The sequence below is a fragment of the Polypterus senegalus genome, chromosome 1, assembly GCF_016835505.1.
Source record: "Polypterus senegalus isolate Bchr_013 chromosome 1, ASM1683550v1, whole genome shotgun sequence".
NCBI classification, from domain to species: domain Eukaryota; kingdom Metazoa; phylum Chordata; class Cladistia; order Polypteriformes; family Polypteridae; genus Polypterus; species Polypterus senegalus.
The window spans coordinates 136,439,221-136,463,489 of NC_053154.1; the positions used below are offsets into that span (position 1 = coordinate 136,439,221).

Here is a 24,269-nt window from a genome sequence, read left to right on the forward strand (position 1 = left end):
CACTTGGCACTTTTTGCACCATCCGATTGCATCCATTGTATTGCCTCACTGTGCCTCACTCATAGTGCTCATTGGTAACATTACCGACGGTGACGGGTTTAAGGGCTACCGGAAGCGAGATGGGAGCATGCAGCGAACCTGCATCATCACAGACTTTACCTCAAAACTGTAATCTCCTCTCCACCCAGTTCCTCTTCACTTTCTTCATGCCAGAACTCGACTCATGCAAGGTTAGTTTTCTTGGTTGTTTATGTTTTTTGTTTATTAAATTACAGATTTTTCAAATGTTCATTTTTTTCCCCTGAGCTTAAGACTCATTAAAAAATGTGTTTACAGCGAGTGGTTCGTAAGGCTGTAGCATGAACTCTTGCAATGTTAGTTTTCTCTGTTCAAGGTTTTCTCAGGGTTATTCAATGTTCTACATTTAGTTTACTATTACACTTTGCAGTCTATGGTATAATGAAATATTATTATGCTTAAAAATCTTTAAAAAAATATATATTTACATACAGCTCGTATGGTCAGGAACGGATTAATTGTATTTACATACAATCCTATGGGGGAAATTACTTTTGGAACGAATTACGGTCATGACCCGAGGTTCCACTGTATCTGATCATAACAAAAAGCGCTTTGCATAGAGGAAGAAGAACACCTCATTCCAAGACAAACACCTGCTCCCTGCTGTCAAATTTGATGGACGTTCCATCATGCTGTGGGGCTGTGTGGCTAGTTTATGGACTGGGGCCTTTGTTAAAGTCGAGGGTCGGATTCAACCCATATCAACAAATTCTTCAGGGTAATGTTCAAGCATCAGTCACAAAGTTGAAGTTACGCAGGGGTTGGATATTCCAACAAGACACTGACCTAAAACACAGTTCAAAATCTACAAAGGCATTAATTCAGAGGGAGAAGTACAATGTTCTGGAATGGCCGTCACAGTCCCCTTGAATATCATCAAAAATCTATGGGATGATTTGAAGCAGGCTGTCCATGCTCGGCAGCAATCAAATGTAACTGAACTGGAGAGATTCTGTATAGAAGAATGGTCAAAAATACCTCCATCCAGAATTCAGACACTCATCAAATGCTATAGGAGGCGTCTAGAGGTTGTTATATTTGTTAAAGGAGGCTCAACTAAGTATTGATGTAATATCTCTGTTGGGGTGCCCAAATTTATGCACCTGTCTAATTTTGTTATGATGCATATTGCATGTTCTCTGTTAATCCACTAAACTTAATGTCACTGCTGAAATACTACTGTTTCCATAAGGCGTGTCATATATTAAATGAAAGTTGCCACTTTGAAAGCTCAGCCAATGATTAAACACAAATCCAAAGAATTAAGAGGGGTTCCCAAACTTTTTCATATGACTGTATTAGTACAAGAGATACCAAATACAGTGCAATGCCATCTTACATAGATAATTACTTAACGTGACTGTTAATAATATGGCCATGGCCATGTAAAGGTAGTCACAAAATGACAGAACCCAAGAAGAAAGAAACATTCAAAATTTTGTGGTGATGTTAAGGTCATAGTGATAAAAAATAGTAAATCATACTTAAATGTTTTGTAAATTTTCAAAAATAGCACGGTGGTAAAACATTTATTCATCATTCTGGGTGTCAGCTGGACCTGTCTGAACAGGTCATCACATGATGTCACCTATTGTCACATAATACATAAACTAATGTATAACAACTAATATGTGCTTGCTGCTGCCTCACACTTCCAGCTGATTGAATTGAAGCCCTGCCCCAGTCACTGCCTACGTTAGATCTGCACATTCTCCCCTGTCAGAGAAGTCTGTGTTGGGTTAAGCAGCAGATCTAAACTGGTCCCAAATAAGTGAGGGTGCCATGCAAACGGTTAGTTTCTGTCCTAGGTGTGTAGCAGTCAATGCTCGGCATTGTTTTTGAACATAGTTATTTTGCTGTTGGTGCAAGGTTTGGGATGTTACTTTGATTTGTAAACTTGGACCTTTTTATAGAAATACCCCAGGTTCATAGTGCAGATATTACTGGAAACACAGGATTCCAAAAGTCTGAAACAGACTACATGGTTCTATCAACATCTGTGGTTGTTAACATTATGTTACAAGGGAAGCAGGAGAGCTTTAGCAATTGTAAAATGCATAATCTGTAGTTTTAAAGTGCCTTTACTTGGTTGGTTGACTGTGGGGGAATTAACTGTAGAAATAAATAGGACAAACTGAAATCCTGATAGAATTAAAAAAGTCACCATAATTCACCAAAAAAAACCTCCTTTTGTGTACTCTTTGCTTACTTTACTCTGCTAGATGAGATTACAGATTTCCTCTTTGTTACTGTGTGCTTCTTTCCATTGTACTCAATGTTCATCAGTGTTAAAACGTCCACATTTTCGGACTTTTTTTTCCGTCCTGTATCTGTGGGAGTTGGAAAGGAAAATTGCCTTCTGGCTGTGAGAACTGAACTCCTACAGAACTAGGACCCCCAGCTGGGCACAAGGTGAGTGCTATAGTCCCCCATGACCCAAGTATTGTTAAGCATATTTAATAAACAGATGAATGGATTAGCATTCTGTATGTAGTATGGTATATAGTCACTGTTGTAGATACCCTTTACTCAAAAAATATCAAGAAAGCAACTGATAAACAAAATAACCTGCCGTGACGCAGAGTGGGTATTATTCCACGTTCAGTTATTTACTACAGTTTAGTTCGCTGCCTCCCTTTTGTCTTGCGTTTAAATGCAGCCTTGTGTTGTCGCTTGAAGCACTCAGCTCACACATTTATTTAAGTTCCTTTTTCATTTAAAGCAATATGAAAGTCCACTGCACACCCAGGCAAATCGATGAATGAAAGGTGTACTGTACATCTTCAGATATTTGAAGCATTGCTTGAATAATTTGCCTGACTGCTCAATAATACGACTAGCTGAAACATGTGGGAACTCCCTCGAGAACACAACAGCAGAGACCTGAACACACAAACAACCGCCCTGAATGTTTCATCTTTGCTACAATAGGGAGATGGTGAAATAAGAACAAATTCTTGCAAATAATTTGCTACTTTACAAAGAAACATTTGAAAAAACTTAAGAAGGAGTGAGTGGACTTTTTGACTTCCTGCAATGTTTCTATGGATTTAGTGAGTGACTTCGGATTAGTAGGTTAGAATGTGAGTTTTTCCTTACTACATACTGTATATAATGCTCTCTATCTAGAAAGATTGCCATTATCTCGGTCCTAATGCACATTCAATATTTTTTGAATATTATATTAACAGTGTTTGTTTCCACCTCTCTTTATTATGAAACCATCCAGAGTTCAAGGGTCACTGGTGGCCAGAATGTTATCAAACACTTCATGCGCAAGACATGAACGTACTCTGGGAGGGATCCCAGCCTACTTCTGGACAATGTCATACTCACACACTCATACAGATTTGATTTATAACCATCATTTAATCTTACAGAAGTGTCTATGGCATGTGAGGGGAAAGATCATTAACACATTAGAAGAACTGAGAAGAAAAAACTAGATTTATAAAGCAGCACCAGCAGTAAACATTTTGTCACGATGCTGCTGTATGGCAACATATCTTTCAAATGGAGAATTAACCAAAATATAGAAACACAAACATTAATGTCCTTATTGTAGATGTCACTCAGTTTTTGATTGGTATCACCATCTTTTGTTTGCACTGATGAACTGAACAGAAAAAAATTCATCACTGACTTGAATGTCAGCTCAACATAATACACTGCAAAAGGTCAACATCAGAGTAAAACAGTGAGAGGATCTGTGCTCCAAACATGAGACATATGGTGGCGTGATATTTTGTATATAAGTTGATAGATATTTTGTATGTCTTTATTTGTAAGTCAGGTAAAAAAAATGTAATGTAAGTGTTTCAGGCTTTGATGTCTAAATAACCAACCACCACGTGAAGGCAGTAAGCCTAGAATACCTGGTAAGCTTCAGCTAAACAAATGGTATCCACTACTTGAGGGCAGGTGTAAAAAGGCAGTGTGTGCAGCCATTGGTCTGAAGTATGGCTGTTTGGGGTTGGTTTTAAATCAGAGGCCTTTCTGTACCATGACACCCTACTGGCCTAAAGATTTGGACAGAGAATGCATACATTTGGTTGCTTTACCCCACCTCCATCTCCCCCAACACCACACACACACACACACACACAAACACCATTGCCATGAAGAGAACACCACAATGAAGAGCACAACTCGGCAGCCATATAGAGAACGGCCTGGGGCCTGTCCTGAAGAAAGCTGACCAGAAATGATGACTTGACCAGAGGCATTTATGTAAGAAGAAGTCTGTGTGCCGCCTGAACCTACACATCTGGCCTTTATCAGGTTGTATGGTTTCCAACATTCACATGTATTTTGCTTCATTATTATTATTTTATGAGTATTATCAATAATAGATTATTTAAAGTTGTAACTTAACTCCTGCTTGTCTTTTTACCTACCTGAGATTATAGATGTAGAAGGGAAGGTGGGGAGAATTTATAAAGTACAATACCTTATTGTAAACAGTGGTACTCTATGAGATTTGAGGCATTCTGATAAAGTCTGCACAATATAAAAGGGGAAAGCAGAGTGATATAGAACACCACCGAGACAAAATGAGATGTCAGCTGCACATGAAGTATGAAAAACATTAGGAAACATAGAAAATTACGGAAGCAATACCATGAAGTGTTCTTCTATAAGAAGTACCTCTGCCTGTATTTTACATGGCAGCCCAAAGCACGTATTCAGGCAGAAGCTGCCCCTTGGCACTGGCTTCACTGCTTGAAAAGCCCAGCTGTGGGACAGCAGAGTAGTGTGTCACCCAGTAAAGCACAACTGTGGGCACAAACCAAGGTTAACATGCAGACCACGCTCAGCAAGTGAGACTGAAGCTACGAAAAACGTAAGAAAGACTTGTATTCTGTTAATGTCTATAAACAAAGAGGCAAGTCTGCAAATGTCAGCGGAAAAATCAGAAGTAGGAAGGTATAAAATCGGGAAAATATGCAGCATCTAAAAGCATAAGGGTAATGTCAAAACTGGCAAACTCGATTCAGAAGCTGTCTGTGGCCTTTGCCAATTCTGGATGCACATTGCAAAAGCAAAAAGTCTTTGTAATGCCCTCTTTTATTTATACAGTGACTGCAGCCTAATTAAGGCTGCCTAGCAATATGGTAGATGGCACTGGAGCAAAAGGCCAATAAAAAAAAGAGACCAAGGGCAGAAACCAGGCCTACTCCAGACATCTCTGAGTAGTTAAAATAACCACATTTTTCTCTTAAAATATAATCTTTTCTGACACCTGAATTGTCTTTGAATATCCTTTTTGATATTGTCCTACCAAGTGTGGAGAGGCACTTTACAGAATGGAAATTTTTTTAATTAATTACCTTTAATCAGTGCCAGTAATTATCAAGTGTTTGAGAGTAGGAAACAGTCCTAACTGGCTCAAAATACTCTGAGTTTTCAAATATATGAATCCTGTCCTAAGTTCATCAGTATTTAGCATTACCTGTCTTAACTCACTGGGAACTGCTAGAAGATGATGTCGCATGCACATCCCACGAAAGGATAAATGGTTTGGAAATGCCTGACAGCAATGAATAAAGTGATATTGATCTGACAGAAAATGAATAATATTCATAACAAATCTTGTATGTTTTGCAATTGATCCATTTACACAGAGAAGCTGTGTGCTGCCAGCCGAAATGACACCAATGGTAACATTGCTTTTGGGCCACAGGCATGATAAAGCTTTGCAATAACAAGGATTTGGGAATGTGACGACCAACAATTTCTCATATTTTGTATGAAATTTTAAATACCCTTACAGCTCGTGAGGTAGTATTCAGATTAATACATTTCCTCATATTATGGTCATGGATGCAAACTGTACTGTAGTAGCCAGTATGTTATCATGAAGACAAGCGAGGCTGGATGGATGAATGTCAATGAAAAATCACACACATATGCTGAGCTTGAACACCTGGAACATTTGTGTTACACTTTAAAGGTCCGGGAAGGTTCAAGAATGCAGGAACAGACTCCCAGGGTGTTATATAAATAGAGCCCCACAGAATTCATTTACTTATTTGGCTAACACCTTTATCCAAGGCAACATACAACACATGATACAATTTTTTGTTTTTCCAGTTGGAGCACAGGGAGGTCAAGTGACTTGCTTATGGTCACAAAGTGTCAGTAGTGGGATTTAAACCCACAGCCTCAAGATTTTAAGTCCAAAGGCTTAACCACTACACTACACTGCCTGCAGAGGATGAATGGCGGAGCATGGAGATAGACAGATGATCGGGAACAAGAGAAGAGTGAGCGCAATTTACAGCCATAGTTATTCAATAACTGTTACTTTATGAGGCACTTTCTGTGGCCATACCCATGGCAGTGGATCATTCATTGTTAAAATAACCATGCCCGTTATCTGGCTTAAGTCTCATTCGAGGTGTGCATCTCGGTCTTTCCATTTTGGTGTTCTTTACTGTATTATTCTTGATGTTGCAATCAAGTGGCTTCAATTATGTGCAGCTTATTGTAGTTCCGTACCTAGTGATGTTTTCCTTCTTCTTCTTCTCCTACTACTTTGAAATTATTACAAAATGACATTATGAGTGGCAATTTACAGCAAAGAGTGCCGTAAAATTGCAGTATCGTTCTATCTCAGATGTGGCCTCACTAGGACTACAAGAAGGACACTTCATAACTATTTCTTATGCCCTACTGTGTGTTGGGATAAATCCTTATCCTAGTCAGACTTTTAGTGTGATTCATAAGAGTACATCTGAGGTGCTTGATAAATATGGGAACAGGTGTTTAGTTTGGAATTTAAGTCATACTCAAATAAGGAATCATCTACTTCATATTGCATGCCAGGTAGCCATGTAATTCTTTGCAACCCTGCCTGTGTTAAGGGAAGGCTGTAGTAGCAGCACAGATTCATGGGAAGTTATGCAGACATTTGTTATCTCAGAGAGAAAATTATTTGCAGCAAGAGATTACAAAACATAAGCCATTCTTACATAGATAAAGAATATATGAAACAACCATTGTTATAATCAGTACACACATCTTTGGATTTCTACCAATTAGAATAATGAACTCTAACTGTTGTCACACACGTGTCAATAGGAGGATGTTGTGTGGACCAAGTAATGGTAATTCCACGCCAGGCCAGGGGAGGGCGGGGTGCAATAAACCATCCATCCATCCATTTTCTAACCCGTTGAATCCGAACAGGGTCACGGGGGTCTGCCGGAGCCAATCCCAGCCAACACAGGGCACAAGGCAGGAACCAATCCTGGGCAGGGTGCCAACCCACCGCAGGACACACACAAACACACCCACACACCAAGCACACACTAGGGCCAATTTAGAATCGCCAATCCACCTAACCTGCATGTCTTTGGATTGTGGGAGGAAACCGGAGCGCCCGGAGGAAACCCACGCAGACACGGGGAGAACAGTGCAATAAACCTTCTCTTGCTATCTCTGCAGACCAGCCGCAGGAAAGCCTATCTGAATCAGGAACATCACTTCCAGTTCTGGCGCCCAGAAGAACGTCACTTCCAGTTCCGGCGCCCAAGAAAACGTCACTTCCAGTTCCGGCGCCCAGAAGATTGTCACTTCCTGTCCCGACTCCCAGACTGATGTCAGAGAGACATCACTTCCGGTCAACCAACATCACTTCCTGTTAATATGTCACTTCCTGTTTGATCATTTAAAAGCGCCATCTTTTCAACCCTTGAGCAGTTCTGTTTTGGACTCCGTACTGATTACATCAGTGCTGAAACTTAAAAGACTCCTTTGCAGCTAGGAATATTATATGGGTGGCTGCCCCAAACCTTTTATACGTGTGTCGAGTGGCTTCATTTTACACTGTACACAGTAATAATTCACAACTCAACAGGATCCCTACAATTACTAGTATTCAAAATGCTTATTGCTCTCAGAGTATAAGAGTTCTTAAATCTCTTGCTTTTCACCCTTGGCAAACTAAATCTGTAACAGTTGCAACAAATGAAACTCCAGAAATAGAGGATGACTATTGTCTAATAGAATCAAGTCGGCCATCTTACAAACTGGTTTAGGAAATGGTGCAGGGAGAGGGGACTGCTGCAAACTAGTAATTGTACAGCTTATTTTAATGAAATTAGTGTTCTTAATACAAATGTGACATGAAATTCAATAAAAGAATTATAAAAAGTAAACATAGTATAATACAAAATAAACAAAAGATGGCACAGCCAGCAGCTTTTAAGGTGACCCAGATAAACCTGCCATTAGCACGTACTGACTATTTGTGCTCTATTAGTTAAAAAGTCCACAATAAAAAATAACTATGCAATACTCTGATTTGTGAGCCTAATTTATTTATTTTTAGCATACACACTTGCATTTCTGTTGTGTAATAGGTAAGACTTACTTACAGTTGAACATTTTTTCCTGGCAAAAGTGAAGACTGTGAAATGGAAAGACTTTTAGAGCAGGTAGCACTGTTACGTTACAGCACATGGTGACAGATAATAAAAGAATGTGCTGTCTTGGTGGAATATTCAGTATTGCACTGGTCAGCAGAACATGCAAACAGCACGCTGAATGAGCAAAAGTTGTAAGATGGACCAGAATTCATACAAAGTATTGGCCAGAGGAATGTGTGGGTACAAAAGCTTGTCAAGCAGCTTCAAAGTCCCGTTGGCACAGATGTGATGTCAACACAAGAGTTGTGTCCCTCCATGCTCCGTTGAAAGTCCCTGCTGAGAAACTGTAAGACAATTGTACAGATCCAATGGCTTCTCTTCAGGTGTATGTACTGGATGTATAAAATGATTATACTGCAATATATATTAGGAAGTGAAAGCAAGTAAACATGTCCTTTCTTTTGTTATTTTTCAAGTAACTGAAGGCATATATACAGGTTCAAGAATGACATGCACTTCTAAGGTGAAGCTGGATTGTCTTAATACCAGATGAATTGTCAATAAACAGTAATCTTGTGTGGGGTTTTGAGCCTTCTACTCCTGTGTCAACATCCATTCCCCTCTTTGCTCTAAATGCAAGTTGATAAGGGCTCAGATAGGCCTGGGTTTTGTTAGCAGCTCCCCCTTCACCCACTTCTCAAAGGATTTCTTTATATAAGACATCAGGACCACATTTCTGAAGTCATTTAAAGCTTCTGGATGTGCAGTTTTGGCAATTGGGAAAGCACTGACCTGATTCTAGAGTATGGATGCTCGTTGTAAATCCAGAGACAATTGAAATACCAAGTGGAACAATGGGCAAGTCTGCTAGCACAGGACTGACACAGAAGACTGCTTATTCTGTCTTTTCTTGATTTTAGTTTTTTTAGATTTTGATCAAAGAAGTGCTGACACCCAGCTTTGGTCCTGTGTCTGGTCTTTGGCTGAATAATCTCTAAAGCAAAAGCCTGTGCCTCAAATCTTAAATAAAATTCACTGAATTACTGAAAATTGATAGTGCCTGCCAAACCCACATGAGTACTGTTTTCTCTTTGACAGCCTGCCATCACTTCATTTTTTTCAGTTTGCAGTTCATTCTCAATCCTGTCCTTATACTTCAGCTTTGCCTGTTTGATTTCACATTTCACCTTCTTCTGAAGATTTCTTTTCTGTCGTGTTATAATTCCACATTGAAAAGCCCTGTTTCTTCTGTTTAAGAGCCCTTTTAAATCTTTGGTAATCGACAGTTTGGTATTGGGATGTATTTCAAGAAATTTAAGTGGGATTGCAGTGTCTTTGCAGAACTTTATGTAACTGTTCATAGTGCCTATAAGTCACCAATATCAGCCTAGGCTTCTTTAGACACGATCCCGTCAAAGTTTGTTCAAAATAGCCATGCTGGCACTCAGCAGACTGCTCATTTCAGACTTTGTGAAATGTCAAAGAATTATGGGAATTTCTGCTAAAAAGTCCAAAGAAATATTTGCAGTCTCAAGGGCAGTTGTATGGGACAGACAGCCAGGAGACAATTGTGTTTTATTATCCACTTACTTCAGGGCTCCAGTGACTACAAGAAAACAGTGTTTTGGGTACAAATCCAGAGATGACCTGGACATAACCCTGGTATGGTATATAAATGGCTGTCTTTGTCAGAGCTCATTAAAATTAAAGATCACTAGGGGAGAAGAGCTTACTGGGTTCACAGGTAGGCCATGCAGCAGTAAGGCTGAGGCGAGATAGTGGAGATGCTTTACTTGCTCACAGTGTTTCATTGAAGGATGTGAAGGACAAGCAAATCTGTTGTTTTATCTAATAGACAGGGATTTATTTGTGAATCATGTAGTCCTTAGAGGGCAGACAGCGATTATTGAGCAGTACATTTATTCTTTGTTTTGGTGCCTTTATTCACCTCCCCATTTGTTTCAGGTTTTAAACACATGCACTTTAAATAGTAATGGCTATGGCCAATTTATTTGAAAAATAAGACACTACCAGTAGATTTCAACTGCAGTTATACTGTATATAGTTTTTTTGCTTCAGTGTTGCTATAAAAGCAAACAGTACTCTGAGTGTCAGTCAGCTTTTTACATTTTATTTGCTTCCATAGTAAACATAACAAAGTGTCCAAAAAACAAGCAACACATTTTATTACTGGAGAACATCTTAGGAAAAAAATGTAAAGTTGGTGGGTCAGGACAAGAAAGAGAAAAGAACAAGAGAAAGGGGGACTAGAAAGTCTGTCAGTGCAAAGTGAGAAGAAATGCAGGTCTTCCATCTGGATTTGAATGTTCTAAAAGAAAGAGTTTTATAGAGATACCCTGAAGAACATTTCAAATTACGAAACGTTCTGTTATTTACCAGGAATAACATTTTGTGCCTCACCTGCAGTACTAGCAGTATTAAAATAAAATGTTTTTCATGACAAAAACGACAATTTATATTTCTGTCTGCAAGTCTATTATTTGTACTGTAGATATAAAAGTTTTTACAAATGGCATCAGCTGAAAGATAATTTCATAAAAATATGAAGTTAAACCATTAAACCTGCAAAAAAGGCTAAATGAATAAAGAATTTCAACTTGTCCATTTTCATTATAATTTTGTGACATCCAATTATGGCCAGTAGAATATGTGCTAGGCTATGAATTATGTGAGTTAAAATGAACAAACCTGTACTTTTTTTTAAAAAACTGGATTTATATAAATTAACTCTGAAAAAAGGCTTGACTAACATTGAAAGGAAAAGCTCATAACCAAAGAGTGCCGTGCCATGAAGGTTGAGCTTCCAATCTGACACTGCTGCTGTTATTATACTTGTAGTGTGGCTGTTACAAGAATAACGGAAAGTGAGCAACAAAGATTAGAAACTGAAAAAGAAGAAATTCAGTTCATGCACACATCAGCAAATTATTGCTTTTTTCCTTAAATGATAAAAAACCACATTACTGTTATTTATCATGATGATAAATTATCCCTGTCTAAATTATTTTTTAAGAATATTGTCTAAACAGCACAAGGAACAGCTTCCATATAATTGATGAAAGGCATGTATTACTGTACATTTATATCCCTCTAGTAGGTGCTACAAAGTAAGAGTAATTGCATTAGATGTGCATTAACTTAACCCTATAAAGAATAGATTAACCTGATTTGTTTTTTATAAAGAAAAAAAAAGTTGACACCAATTTTTATCTTTATAATTAAATGTACAATGTCATTTTCCCAAATAGCATGCTTTTCATGAGGCTATAGTACTAATATAACTATGACTTTTATATTTTCATCTTGGCATATGACTGAGCATCTTCCTTACGATGTGTCTTATGATAGGATGTGTCTGTGCCAAGTTCCATAAATATTTACTATTTTAGTACAAAAACAAACTGTAAGAAACATGCTAAGTTTAAAAATATTTTTGATATTAAGCTATGGTACTTTAGTGGGACAAATTCAAAGAGAGTGCTGTCATTAACTCTAAACAGAGAGCGTTTTGGTTTCAGAAATACAGATAAAGCCTCTGTTACCTTTTCTCCTTCTATAAATATAGTGAGTATAGCAAGTCACATGATGGATCACCGATCTGCCGTCACAGTTGATCTGTTTTCATTTAAGAATGTTTTGCAGAGTGAACTTAAGTTGGTAAGTTACCTCTTAATATTATTTTTCACCCTTTCACAATTAAAAAAAAAAATACAAATTTTAATGCACAGTTCCGGCTAACTTGATACATCTGTTAATTGTTAAGTATATAAAAGTATCCAAATATTAACAGGCACCACGTTAAAAACATGTAAATCGCATCAATGAATACAATTGCCTATTTCAAAAATATCTCAAACATTTATAAATTTTCAGCAACAATTATATTTTTGTCATAAAAGAGTTTCATTTACATATTTTGGAATATGATGCAAACAGGTGAAAAGCTAAGTAAAAAATTATGAAACAGCATGCCAGTCATATAACATTTCTTTTACATTTTCCTCATTTTATAAATTTTAAACTGTTCAATTTTATTTTGTCTTATACTATTAAGGTTTACCAAACAACTTCTTCTAAAGGAGTTACTACACTGAGAATAGCTGATTTTTGACACTTTGTACAATACCATACCATATATTTTTATAAATAATTTTATTTAATACACCATAAATAATTATAACAGTTATAAGGCACAATAAGACCATTTCTTTGTATATACTGTAAATAAATACTGCCCAAGGTTGTATTAAAAGGCCATTATTGCATTTATAAGTATTAGATTTTCTTTAAGCCTATGCGTCATTACTTCATTTAGTTCTAAGTTATATGACTGACAACAGAAAAAAGTGGTATGTATCTTTTATAGTTTCACAATACAGATTATGTCAGTTATGATGAGTATTTGATTATACCAGTCTTTTAAAATGCTTAAAAGAAAACAAAGCATAAACATAATTTATCTGACAGCATGAGACACAATCTTTTCTTTTGCAAATCCATTTGTTGTAACATGTTTGATAGATATGTTCAGCTTTCAATAAAGCTCTTTAAAATGACAATTATAAAAGATACTTTGAATTATTGCTTGAACATAACCCTCCTGGTTGTTTTGCTTGGTATTGTTATTTTCTCTTATTAATATCCTACACTTTACTTTACTTTAAGTCTAAAAGTAAACCAGTACAACCACACACACACACACACACACAGACACACAAACATTAGCATCTTTTTCAGCCTGCTGATTATTAAACATTTTTCAAAATTAATAGAAACATGTTGTTATTCTTTGACTCATTTTGTACAGGCACTGCAATCATTTACATAGCATAATCATAAAAAATTTAAACCTCTGATACCTTTTATTTAAAAAACAATTTCCATTTTATAAATATTCCATTTTGGGTAGATATAATTGTATTTTTATTACTTCCCAGTTATATTTTCTTTAAATACAATAAACATACACTGGAACATTCTATTATTTATAATCAATGTTTTGTGGTGGAAACATCTTCAAAAAGATCCAATCCAACCGCAAGGTGCCTCTCCGCTGAGTTAATGCAGTTCAGCACCATGGACAGGGGCCGTTTTAGGGTCTCATTAAGATGTTTCAGCTTCCAGTGGTCTTGGGACTCCTTTAGAATTGAAAACTGATTTGTTTGGTCATCCAAAGCATATAGTATATTTCTGTTAAAAACAAAACAGAAAAAGTGAATTGTTTTACACATTAACAAAAATGCATTACATTTATAATGGTGTTACAAAAAGATTTTTATGTATAATTGTTTTGTTCCTTACAAACACAAACTGAATGATGGCAATTTTGTATTCTAAACTAACTTACTTGTAATGTTGCTTAGCATATCCAAATGTCTAATTGAAACAGTAGTTTGCAATGTCATTATATAACAAATAAATCAAGGAATGTAAAGTCCCAGAATAGTGTTTTATAATAATGTTGTGAATTTAAAAGTCTTACACAAAGTTGTTTTTTTAGTGTTACTTTTTTTGCCAAGAATCACCACATATTAATGTGGAAATCATAATAAAACAAATACATACATTTCAAAATCTAAAATCCCAGTATGGTCCTTTATAATGATTTTGACATAAAAAAGTGAAGTCCAATTAGATAAAATAAAGTCTGACACAACTTTTTAATTAATTGTATTCAGTTTAATATGCAGTTTTGCAATTTCAAATTACATTACTTCAAATGAAGTCTAGAAAACGTCAAATAGGCCTCATTGTTTACAATGTCAATGTCAGCCAGTCTTTACGTGGTGTCACGCACGCGTGAGTAGGAGACCGCGGACGGATTTGAACGCACCTGGGAACACATTCGCTGGCAGGAAATGGCGGGGTACTAACTTTCTCCCTCTGCTTCCTCATAGGAAAAAGGACCCTCCGCCACCATAAGCTGGGTTTTGACTGCAGTACGGTACTTCCGCCCTTCCTCCGCCATCTTGTCCTGACATCATCAATCCCATCCTCCCTCACGGTCCTTCCCAGCATCCCTCCACTTCCGGCTCCTCCGTAATAAAATGGCCGCCGACGTCATGATATGGCATTGCGCATATTAACAGTTTTTGTTTATGTTTTGACCTTTCTTTTAAAAATATATTGTGGATTGTAGACAATATACGGGGCCGGAAAACTCCAAACCTTTTTGTTGTCTTCTCCTCGGTCTTTTACAGTGGAGATACCACAAATAACAAAGTCACAACTACATACTTAACCGTAATAACACAAAAATCATAAAAATAAGGATTGATTAGTATTCACTATGCCAGTTCTCATTCTTGTGGAGCATTTTCATATGCCACATGTATGCACCAGTTTGCTGCTGCCCTGATTGCTGCACATTGATACTTCAGACCCTTGCGTATTTTTTGCTTATACCGCCTTTAATTCCCTGTTGCTTGAATGTCAGATACGTTCTATTTTGAAAATATCCAAATTTTTGTTCCCCTCTGTTACCTGTTTAGTCTGTCACAAAGGTGCAGACAATACCACTGCTGTGGACTACATTGTTCATATTCCAAAGAAGGGAGTCACCTCTTCACCTAATGACTTCAGAACATCCTTGACAGACCTAGACTATATGAGGTCCTAGACTTTTTGAGTCTTTTCGCAAAAGACCATTAGGCTCCAATAGTCTGCTTACTGAACAAAGACTGGAATGGAAGATGCATTTATCTACAGTATCTGCTCTATAAGACTTATTCCCTTCTAGAAAAAGTAGGGTGCATTATGAGGAGTTGTAAAAAAATGTCAAATGCCTTCAGTACTACGAAGCCATCCCATTAAGGGATAAACTCAATGATATTCAAGTGGATCAGTCTATGGTGTCCTGAATAACAGATCTTCTGTCAGACAGAAAGCAGTCTGTAAGGCACAAGGACTGCATCTCTGATGTGGATATGTTCATCGTTGGAGCACCACAAAGGATAGGTCAGTCATTTTTTCTTTTCACCCTATACACTTCAGTCTGTACATGTAACACCAGGACATGTCACAAATTTTTCTGGTGATTCTGAACTTATGGGGTGCATTGTTAAAGGGGGTGACACGGAGTGCAGGAGTGAGGTGGAGAATTTTGTTTCTTGGTTCAAAGGAATTGGTTATTGACTTTCATCACACGAAAAAACAGCCTCTATGCCTTGTCACTATTCTGGGAGTGGATGCAGAGGTGGTGTACTTTTACAAGTACTTGGGGGTCCTCATCAATGATACCCTGGGCTGGATTAGTAACACTGAGGAGCTACCATATATAAGAAAGTGCACATTTTTCTTAGGAGACTTTATTCTTTTAATATGGATAGCAACATCCTTTACATGTTCTTTAACTCTGTGATGGTCAGTGCAGTTCTCTATGATGTGGTGTGCTGGGCTGGTAACATCATTTCAGAAGGGACCCACCAAATCAACAAGCTGATTAAGAAGGAAAGCTCAATTATAGGATTCCCTCTTGATCCACTGGTGGTTGTAGAATAGAAGAGAATGTAGTGTATACAAAACTGATTTTTAAACAATGCTGCACATCCTCTCTCTGACACACTACTATTGAACACTTTCAGCCAACAAATTATTCAACGGAAGTGTGTCAAGAAACATTATTGGGCCTCCTTTATATCTATATCAAGATAGCTTTGTAATGCCTCACTGTGACTGCACTCTTATCATAAGCTACTGTAACTCAGAAGATTTTTTTCTTTTTTTTGTGTTTGTTGTGTGTGTTTGTGAGTTGCTGTTTTTGCTTATTTTAACATTTCCCGCGCTTCTATGTGAAGCTAAATTTTACCTTGGGACAAATAAAATACTACCCTCAAATGCCAAAAAAGTTATGCCTACTGTTCAGAAGTTTCGAAATAAAAAACAAAGCAATCAACACTGTAAAATGTTGTATGTTATGTAGAAATGAGGATGTGACAGTTACACATATTTCTTAACACGTGCAATTCAGAAATCAACTCTATTTGTAATATAAATCATGTGAGGTCAAGTGCCTGTAGTGTTTATTTATATGCAGTCTATAGCAACGTCAATGGCAATAAACTCTGTGCAATCATTTTTTTCTATTCCACAGCTTTCTAGGGAGTGCTGTCCAATGATGCATATTATTTTACCAGGAGTACTGGGAAGTTTAGCATTTTTTGATAACAGGATGTGACTGACAAGCAGTCAGTGTGAGGAAGGCTTTCATGGGGATGACAGAGGCTCGATGAAGAGGCTGCTGTGCCGTGTGCAGCTGAACAAATGAGGATGCAGGAGAAGGGGGCTCTGATAATTCACATTTAGCAAAGGGTGATTGCGGAATGGTAGCCATGAGTCAGTGTGTGCATGATGGAGACAATCCAGCAATCAACTCATGTGTACATGCAAAGGGGACAATTTGAGGTAAGGCACGTCTTGCCCTGGTGTTTACCAGTATATTTACTCTATTTGGTGGCAGTCCCCCTGGCCTCTAACAGCAGTGAAGTTTGTATGTGTGTGCTAAGCACTTTAGCAATTTACTTGTTCTGCGCTGTGATGTTAAACACAGTATCTGAGGACTCAAACCTGCATATTCGTCATGGTGTGAATGTGCCTGTCTCTTCCATCCCCGTGCTCATTAAAGAATATTCAGCTGTTTCATTTCCAAGCACGTAAAGAATCTCTGTGCCTCATTTTATATATGAGAGCCTATTTAGTGAAACGACCTGCTCTCACGGTCAACGCATCCCTGACATTATTGGTAAACGCTTAGTTGATGTTACTTTACAAGAAAACAGTCCTTTTTCAGGGTAAATCTAACTATTTCTCTCTGTAGAATGAGTTGATAAAATATATAAAATGTAATAACCTTGTCTTTTTGATTAAATCATTTTATACGCACAGATACTCCCATTTTTGTGAAGGGCTGTGTTACCTTTTTGATAGCGATCTTCATTTACTTATTTTAAGCAACAGTCATAAGCACATCATGCTTTACAAAGACATTGTGAACAAACAAAAGTAAAGATAATATAATAAAAAACCATGTACAGTACAAATGTCCTTGTGTGTGTCTTTTGTTAACACTATATTGTTATCTGTATTCTGCAAAGTCATACAAGTAAGAATTCCATTCCCCTATGTACAAATTACAATAAAGTTCAACATAAATCTGAAGAAAACGCATACTTACTTGAAACTAATATCCCAAGAACAGACAGTGTTCTCTATTCAGAGGCAAGCAATAGAGTCTGATTCCCTTCCTCAGCTATTTTAGCATGAAAGTGTCTTTCAGCACTGGGTACCAGTTGGGTCAGTGGAAGATATTTTAGTGCAGCTTAAAGACTTAGTAGTGATATGCTATTATTTTTTAACTCTTTCAGGGCGGATGTTCACTTTTGTTGAAGTTCAGGGGTAAAAGATGGTAATCAACTGTAACTGGTGATAAAACTCATCGTTACGTTTTAGTTCAACTCTCTTTGCTAGATGACAAGTTAGCTTCATTGATTTAACACTAGAATTACCAAAGCCTACGAAAAAACTCGTAAATCCGTCCCACTTTAAATCGCTTCACAACTTTCTGTCGGCGTCTTTTGTCTTGTAAATATGTCGATAAGCAGCCTGCTATCACATCCTCCCCCACTGCCGCACACAGTTTTCTCAGCTCAAGTCTGTTTACCTGCGTGTCAGTAGCTTAGAGCTGTATAGAGTAAATATTATATTGTTATTGGGAACACATGCATTTAATGTGTGTTCCATGTCTACAACAATCTATGTAAACACATGGTTAAAACAGAAACAGTTTTCATGTTTTAATAATAATTGACAAAATGTAGACATGAAGTGTATAATATGTGAAGCCTGAAGTCCAAATATGAAATAAACACTTTCACAAAAGGTTCAAGTATAACAAAGAAAGTACACTTTTATTCAAGAATATAACTGCAAAAAAAGAACCCGCAATAGGGTGTGACATTGCCACGTCTTTAATATGACCGATTTGGTGGCACAATGGTAAGAACTGCTGACTGGTAAGCAAAAGGTTATGAGTTTGACCCTGGGTGACTCAGTTTTGAGAAGTGAGCTGCTCTTGTTCTTACTATTTTAGAATAAAAACATAAATTTGATCTGAGTCTGTAACAGCCAGTGTAAAATTATAGTACAGTACTTGTAAAGGTTAGCTTTTTTTTTATTCAGTTTTATTCTCCCTGTCATGTTCATGCTCCCCCTGATGTGACACTGCTGTTTTTGCATAAAGACTTCCTATAACAGAGGTGAACTCAGATGATGATGAGGGTTCTACATTGGAGAAAGAATGCACGTCACACTTTTGTTGTCACTGTACTTTGTATATGTACACGGGAAGCTCTGCAGTCTACTTGTGACTTTACGCTGTAAGAAGATAAGTAAATAAATCAAGGTAAATAACATTCAATCTGGCTTTTATATAGAAAGTACAGCGACAGCAGCTTCCACCTGCAGCTATAGACTCTTCAGTATGTGAACGACACTCCATGCTAGTGTTTAGATCTGGGTGGAAGTCTGACTGCATTCTTGTGCCATTGATTGTGAAATGAAGTGTCAGCATGCAGTTTTCGTAGCATTACATGTGTATTTTTTGAAAATACCCGTGTTGATCAAACACAGGAAGCTCTGCAGTCCACTTTTGACTTTACACTGTAGGAAGTAAGTAAATAAATCAGGGTAAACAGGTAAATAATCAATCTGGCTTTTATATACAAAGTACAGCGACAGCAAAAGTGTGACGTGCATTCTTTCTCTGATTTAGAACCCTCGTCATTATCTGAGTTCAACTCTGCTATATCTTTCAACTCTCTCTATACCTATGTCTCTGTTTTTCGCAAGTGTGGCTTTGACATCATGGACCATAAGGTGCATACTAATTCAGCATGTACAGGAACACTCAATAAAACTGAATAAACAAAAAATTCAAGTGACAATGAGATACCAAGGAGGCAGATTCACCAGCGTTTTTGTGTCAGCTTTTATCCATTCAGATCAGATAATTATCAGTTCCATTGTCCCAAAACACCACTCACATCTACTGTTATTTTCAGTTTCAAATAAAAACTAAAAGTGTCAGATCCCTAGGGGGTGGGAGGGGGCTGTAAGTATCGTAATCATGACTGAGATAATAAAAGTGAAAAAAAAAAACGCTAAGTACTACAAATTTACACCGGCTGTTACAGACACAAATAAATGTATGTTGTAAGTGTATAATATTAACAATAAGAGCAGCTCACTACTCAAAACGGCAAATATACAAGGCAATCAGGATCAAACTGGGGGATTCTTGATTACAAGTCAACAGTTCTTTCCACTGTGCCACGGAAGCTGTTGTATCATTCTTGTACCTTTTGTGAAAGTGTTTATTTGATCTTTCGACCTCAGGCTTTACACATTAAACAGTTTATGTCAACATTTTGTCATTTATTACTAAAATATGAAAAATGTTTCTGTTTTAAAGATGTGTTTACATAGATTGTTGTAGAAACAGAACACACATGAAATACATGTGTTCCAAATAACGATCTATTATTTCCCAAAACATCTCTAGGTACCTGACTCCCAGGTAATCGAGCCATGAGCTGGGAGAACTTTGTGCCCATTCTGTGGCGGTGGGGGAATGGAATAGTAGGCTGCTTACTGCTTATCTTGATCGGCACATTTACAAGACAAAAGAAAAGAGGTGCGAAGAGATTTAAGGTGGGACGGAGTTTTTTCGTAGGCTTTGGTAATTCTAGTGTTAACTTGATTCCTTTCATGTGCATGAGCAGTGAAGAGCAAACAACTTCTAAAATAGCATCAACATCTGCAGAGAGACCAAAGCAAATGCACAAAGCAAAATACTCTGTCAACGACATCTTGCGTATTATCGCTGAATCAGACTGACTTGTCAGACTCCGATTTTGATGTAAGTGATCTGGAGATGGAAATTGAAAATGAAAGTGAGGTACCAGCATCAGCTTATTGGTTCCGAGCTAATTGTGCTACTGAACATGTTATTGTAGCTGATACGCCTATGACAATGTTCGCCTGGGAGGACCGCCACTTACGATGACAAGAGGTACAAGCCAGATTGCGTCACACTGCAACTGCCACAGCTTTGTGAAGACAGCCATGCAGCCAACCTGCAGGGTGTTCCTGCTAGCAGATGCTGCTGCCATAAATGGTTAACAGCTGCCCACAGCAGCCACAGCATGAAGTAACAGATGTTTTATGTTGATTTTTGAGTGAAACCATTGCTTTGTGTGCATTCCAGAAATCTGATTTTTCTGGAAAAAAATTTCAGCCCTTAAATAGTTAAAAAGAACTTACAAGCTTAGCTAAGATACTGTCACACATGTAAGCCTTCAAGGCTCTGTAAAAGTAAAAGTTCCACCCTGGGAAGAGATAGGGTGTGTCGCTAAACCTCTCCACCACTTTTGCGTGCAGCTTCCTGAGGAAAAAAATCCATATGACTCTGACCACGCCCTGGTCCCTGGAAGCTCCGCCCCTTACATACCAGCTGCTATAAGTTCAGCTCTAGAGATGATGAGGGGTTCATTCCAACAGACCCAAAATAGAGAGGGATATACAAAGAGAATGACAAATGCGATTGTTGTGTGTTTTTGTTTTCTTCTAATAATTTTGAGTTGCTCCTGTGTCCTGTATAAAGACCAAACATAGACTGTTCGAGGTAAGTCACTGGGCATGTCATACTACATGATTGGCTTCATGGGAAAGCATCACTGACTGCCTCTGTCTCCCTAGGATGATGTGAATGAAGCCTACAACTGAAAATCTCTGCAGTCACATTATGTGACATTGCCCTTAGCTAGACTGCTGCCAATGCAATCATTCTGTTCCTTATTCTGTTATTATTGTTAGGTCTATAACAAGTCTATTAAAGTAAGCCAATACTTTAAAGTCAAAACACACTTCTCCACCAAACCACTTTTGTGGTAACAATATGGCAATGAATGTCAAAAGTTTAGGAAGTGGCAAAAGCATAATTACTTTCACTTGATGCTTGAGGTTAGGAACTTAGCAAAAATAATGATATAATACATCTTATAAAAGTGCAGCTTTACAGAAACTGTAGGACACTATATAGAATGAAATATGCATGAGAAGCTATAATAAAATGCATTTTAATTGAAAGAGACTATTTTGTATCTAATGTTTAAGAAAGGAACAGACTGCATGGAATGTTAACTGACTGCAACACACAGAGTTTAAAGATGAGATGCAATATGTACAAACAAAAGTAGGCTGCCACAGTGTCACTGACTAATACCTCAGGGACAAGAAGACAAGCCATCTCTAGTACTGTCAAGCAATGATGTGAGCCTTGCATAGGCTCTTCAATTTTAGCTAGGCCTTCTGAAAAGGTGTCTGTCATTGAAAAAATCAAAACTACCGAAAGATTTAAAGTACAAGACTGACTAAAGGAGTCAACACTGCTGAGATGGTACCAATTAGATTTTTAGAACCATTATGTATAATTAATTTATTTTGCAATATTTGTTTTTAATTAAAGATATCATTACAATGTTTGCATTACAGATTAATAAGACATTACAGTACTACATCTTATTCAGATCAGACACCTATGTGTGTATTTATAATCTGACAGAGGAAGTACTATGAAAGTAAAGTCAGTGTTTAAAAGTGGCCTTGGTAATGCAGCAAACATGCACAGTAATAGAACACGTGAATGAATTTGGTCAGACAATGCCTCCTCTGCACAGGTCTACTGTAATCAATGTAGAACGGATATCTCACTTCTATTAGTAGGAATCATGTTTTGGCCTGGGTGACAATTACTCAGATTATAAAGTAAAATGAATGTGTATGGAGGATTATCATTTTTGATTTGTAAATAGTGACATTTGGACAGGCAAAGCAAGATTTCTGCCAATTTATGAAATGGCAAACAAGAGAAAGGCCTTGCACAGAAATGCAGTACAGATGTCTGCAACACAAGTAAGCTTGACTTCTGTTCTGAGTGAAATCCTTGAAAAATCGGGAAACAGCTTGCTTTGTTAGAACTGAAAAAATTAGACACACACACACACACACACACACATATACATATATACAGTAAAGAAAAAAGGAAAAGGGTAGATGCTTCATTATATTCGGATTAACCTTAACTTTGCAATACACTATTTTAATAAAAACAGGCATCACAGCTAGTTAACAAATCATTCAAGAGTATTCAAAATCTAAAGTCTGCAATAAAAAAAAAATGATCGGCAATAGCAGCATGACGTGGCCCAGTTTATGAAGATCTTGCCAGCAGGACACAACAATGTGTTGATCTGGTAAGGAGCGCTACTGTGAACTGCAGTGTCAAGTGGTCCTATTATTCAATCTACAGAAAAATGTATTTGCTTTGACTTGAGCCAATCATTAAGCAAAAAACAAAACATCAAATACACCAAGTAGTCTTCAAAATTATAATACAGCATTTTATGAATATTTGTCTTTTTCATATTTGACAAGAATGACTAACGACAAGTGTCAATATTTCACAGTTACTCAAAATTAACCTTAGACTTGTGTCATACTCTCTAGAAAATAGCACAGAAATGCATTATGTACTGTTAATCACCAAGTTCTTTTGTTGCATCCTGTACGTTAAATTGATGACTTCTCTCTGCTCCCAACTGATGGAGGAAAAAAAATCAATAATTTGCCAATAGTATTATAGATACATGAATTAAATCCACTGAATGTGTTCAATTAGCATGCAAGTACGTCTTAGCAAAACATGAATAACCTTTATCAAGGTATTTAATTTCAGTTTAGTTTAAACTACAATTACACAAACAGAATCCAAAATTAGAATCCCTCTTTTTTTTTCTATAAAAGGAAAGGGGGCCTTTGTGGCAACTCTCCTCTCCTGGAGAAATAGTAAGTGCACTCCAGACAGTTCTCACAAATGGTGAGTTTAATACTGAAAATAGCACACAGCGGAAGCATAAATAAGAGAAAACGTAAAACAGTGCTTCCTCTCTGGATCTAACGACATCAGTCTTGAACTCTTGCCTGCAAGGCTGTATTAAACCATTTTCATAAATTACAATGGGAAAGTGTTCTCGCAGTATATCTCCCCCATCAGGAATAATGCCATTGCATCAAAAGGGGGGCGTACATTTATCAGGTGAAACACAAACAAGAGGGACAAAAAGGGGTAACAAAAAGTACCATAAAAAGAGAAAATGTAATCAAAACCCTGATGCTCCTACTGTAGTCTCTCTCTTGCTTAAGATCTTGGGAGGGGTGGCTTGCCTGCGTGCCCTTGAATCACAAAGCACTTCATTTCAATCTCTCGCCTCCCTCTAATCATCCTTCAGAGTAACTCATCTCTTGTCTTGGGACTCTACATGCGTTCAGGTGTAACCACATCCAGGGTGAGACGGAGCTCATTGTCATCTACAAGGACCACAAGACTAAACTACCTTCTAGTGGTTTCTGGTGTTTCTGTCTCCAATACTCTCTAGGACTACAATTCATCATGTCTCGGATTGTGCACTGCCTTCTACGGTACTGGGTTGGATGTTCATAACTAGACCCCTATCAGTAAAATGACAACGTGAACATGTTTTTCAGAGGTTAGGGCCATGTACTGCCCCCTATTGTTCTTATTTCCTGACAGTCCTCCATGTTTTCCCCCCTCTTTTTCTCTGTCTCTCAGAAGAGGGTCAGGTTTCTAATGGCTTATCTACCGTCTGTTGTCACTCTTCTGCCCAGGGTGCACATCTTTCTCTCTTAGGCTGCTGTCTCTACTTATATTTTTTGGGGGGC

The 24,269-nt window shown here is 37.5% G+C and overlaps 1 protein-coding gene across 6 annotated transcripts in view; it reads right to left on the bottom strand.

Annotated features, from left to right (window-relative positions):
- Positions 1-13,399: 13,399 nt before the first annotated feature.
- LOC120532652 (inactive N-acetylated-alpha-linked acidic dipeptidase-like protein 2) overlaps positions 13,400-24,269 on the bottom strand; it is a 2,009,486-nt gene continuing 1,998,616 nt past the window's right edge. For all 6 annotated transcript variants that reach the window (XM_039758865.1, XM_039758875.1, XM_039758892.1 and 3 more), the window contains one exon: positions 13,400-13,664. In XM_039758865.1, the coding sequence (XP_039614799.1) occupies positions 13,466-13,664 (199 nt within the window). In that variant the 3' untranslated portion in view covers positions 13,400-13,465. The remainder of the gene's footprint in view (positions 13,665-24,269) is intronic.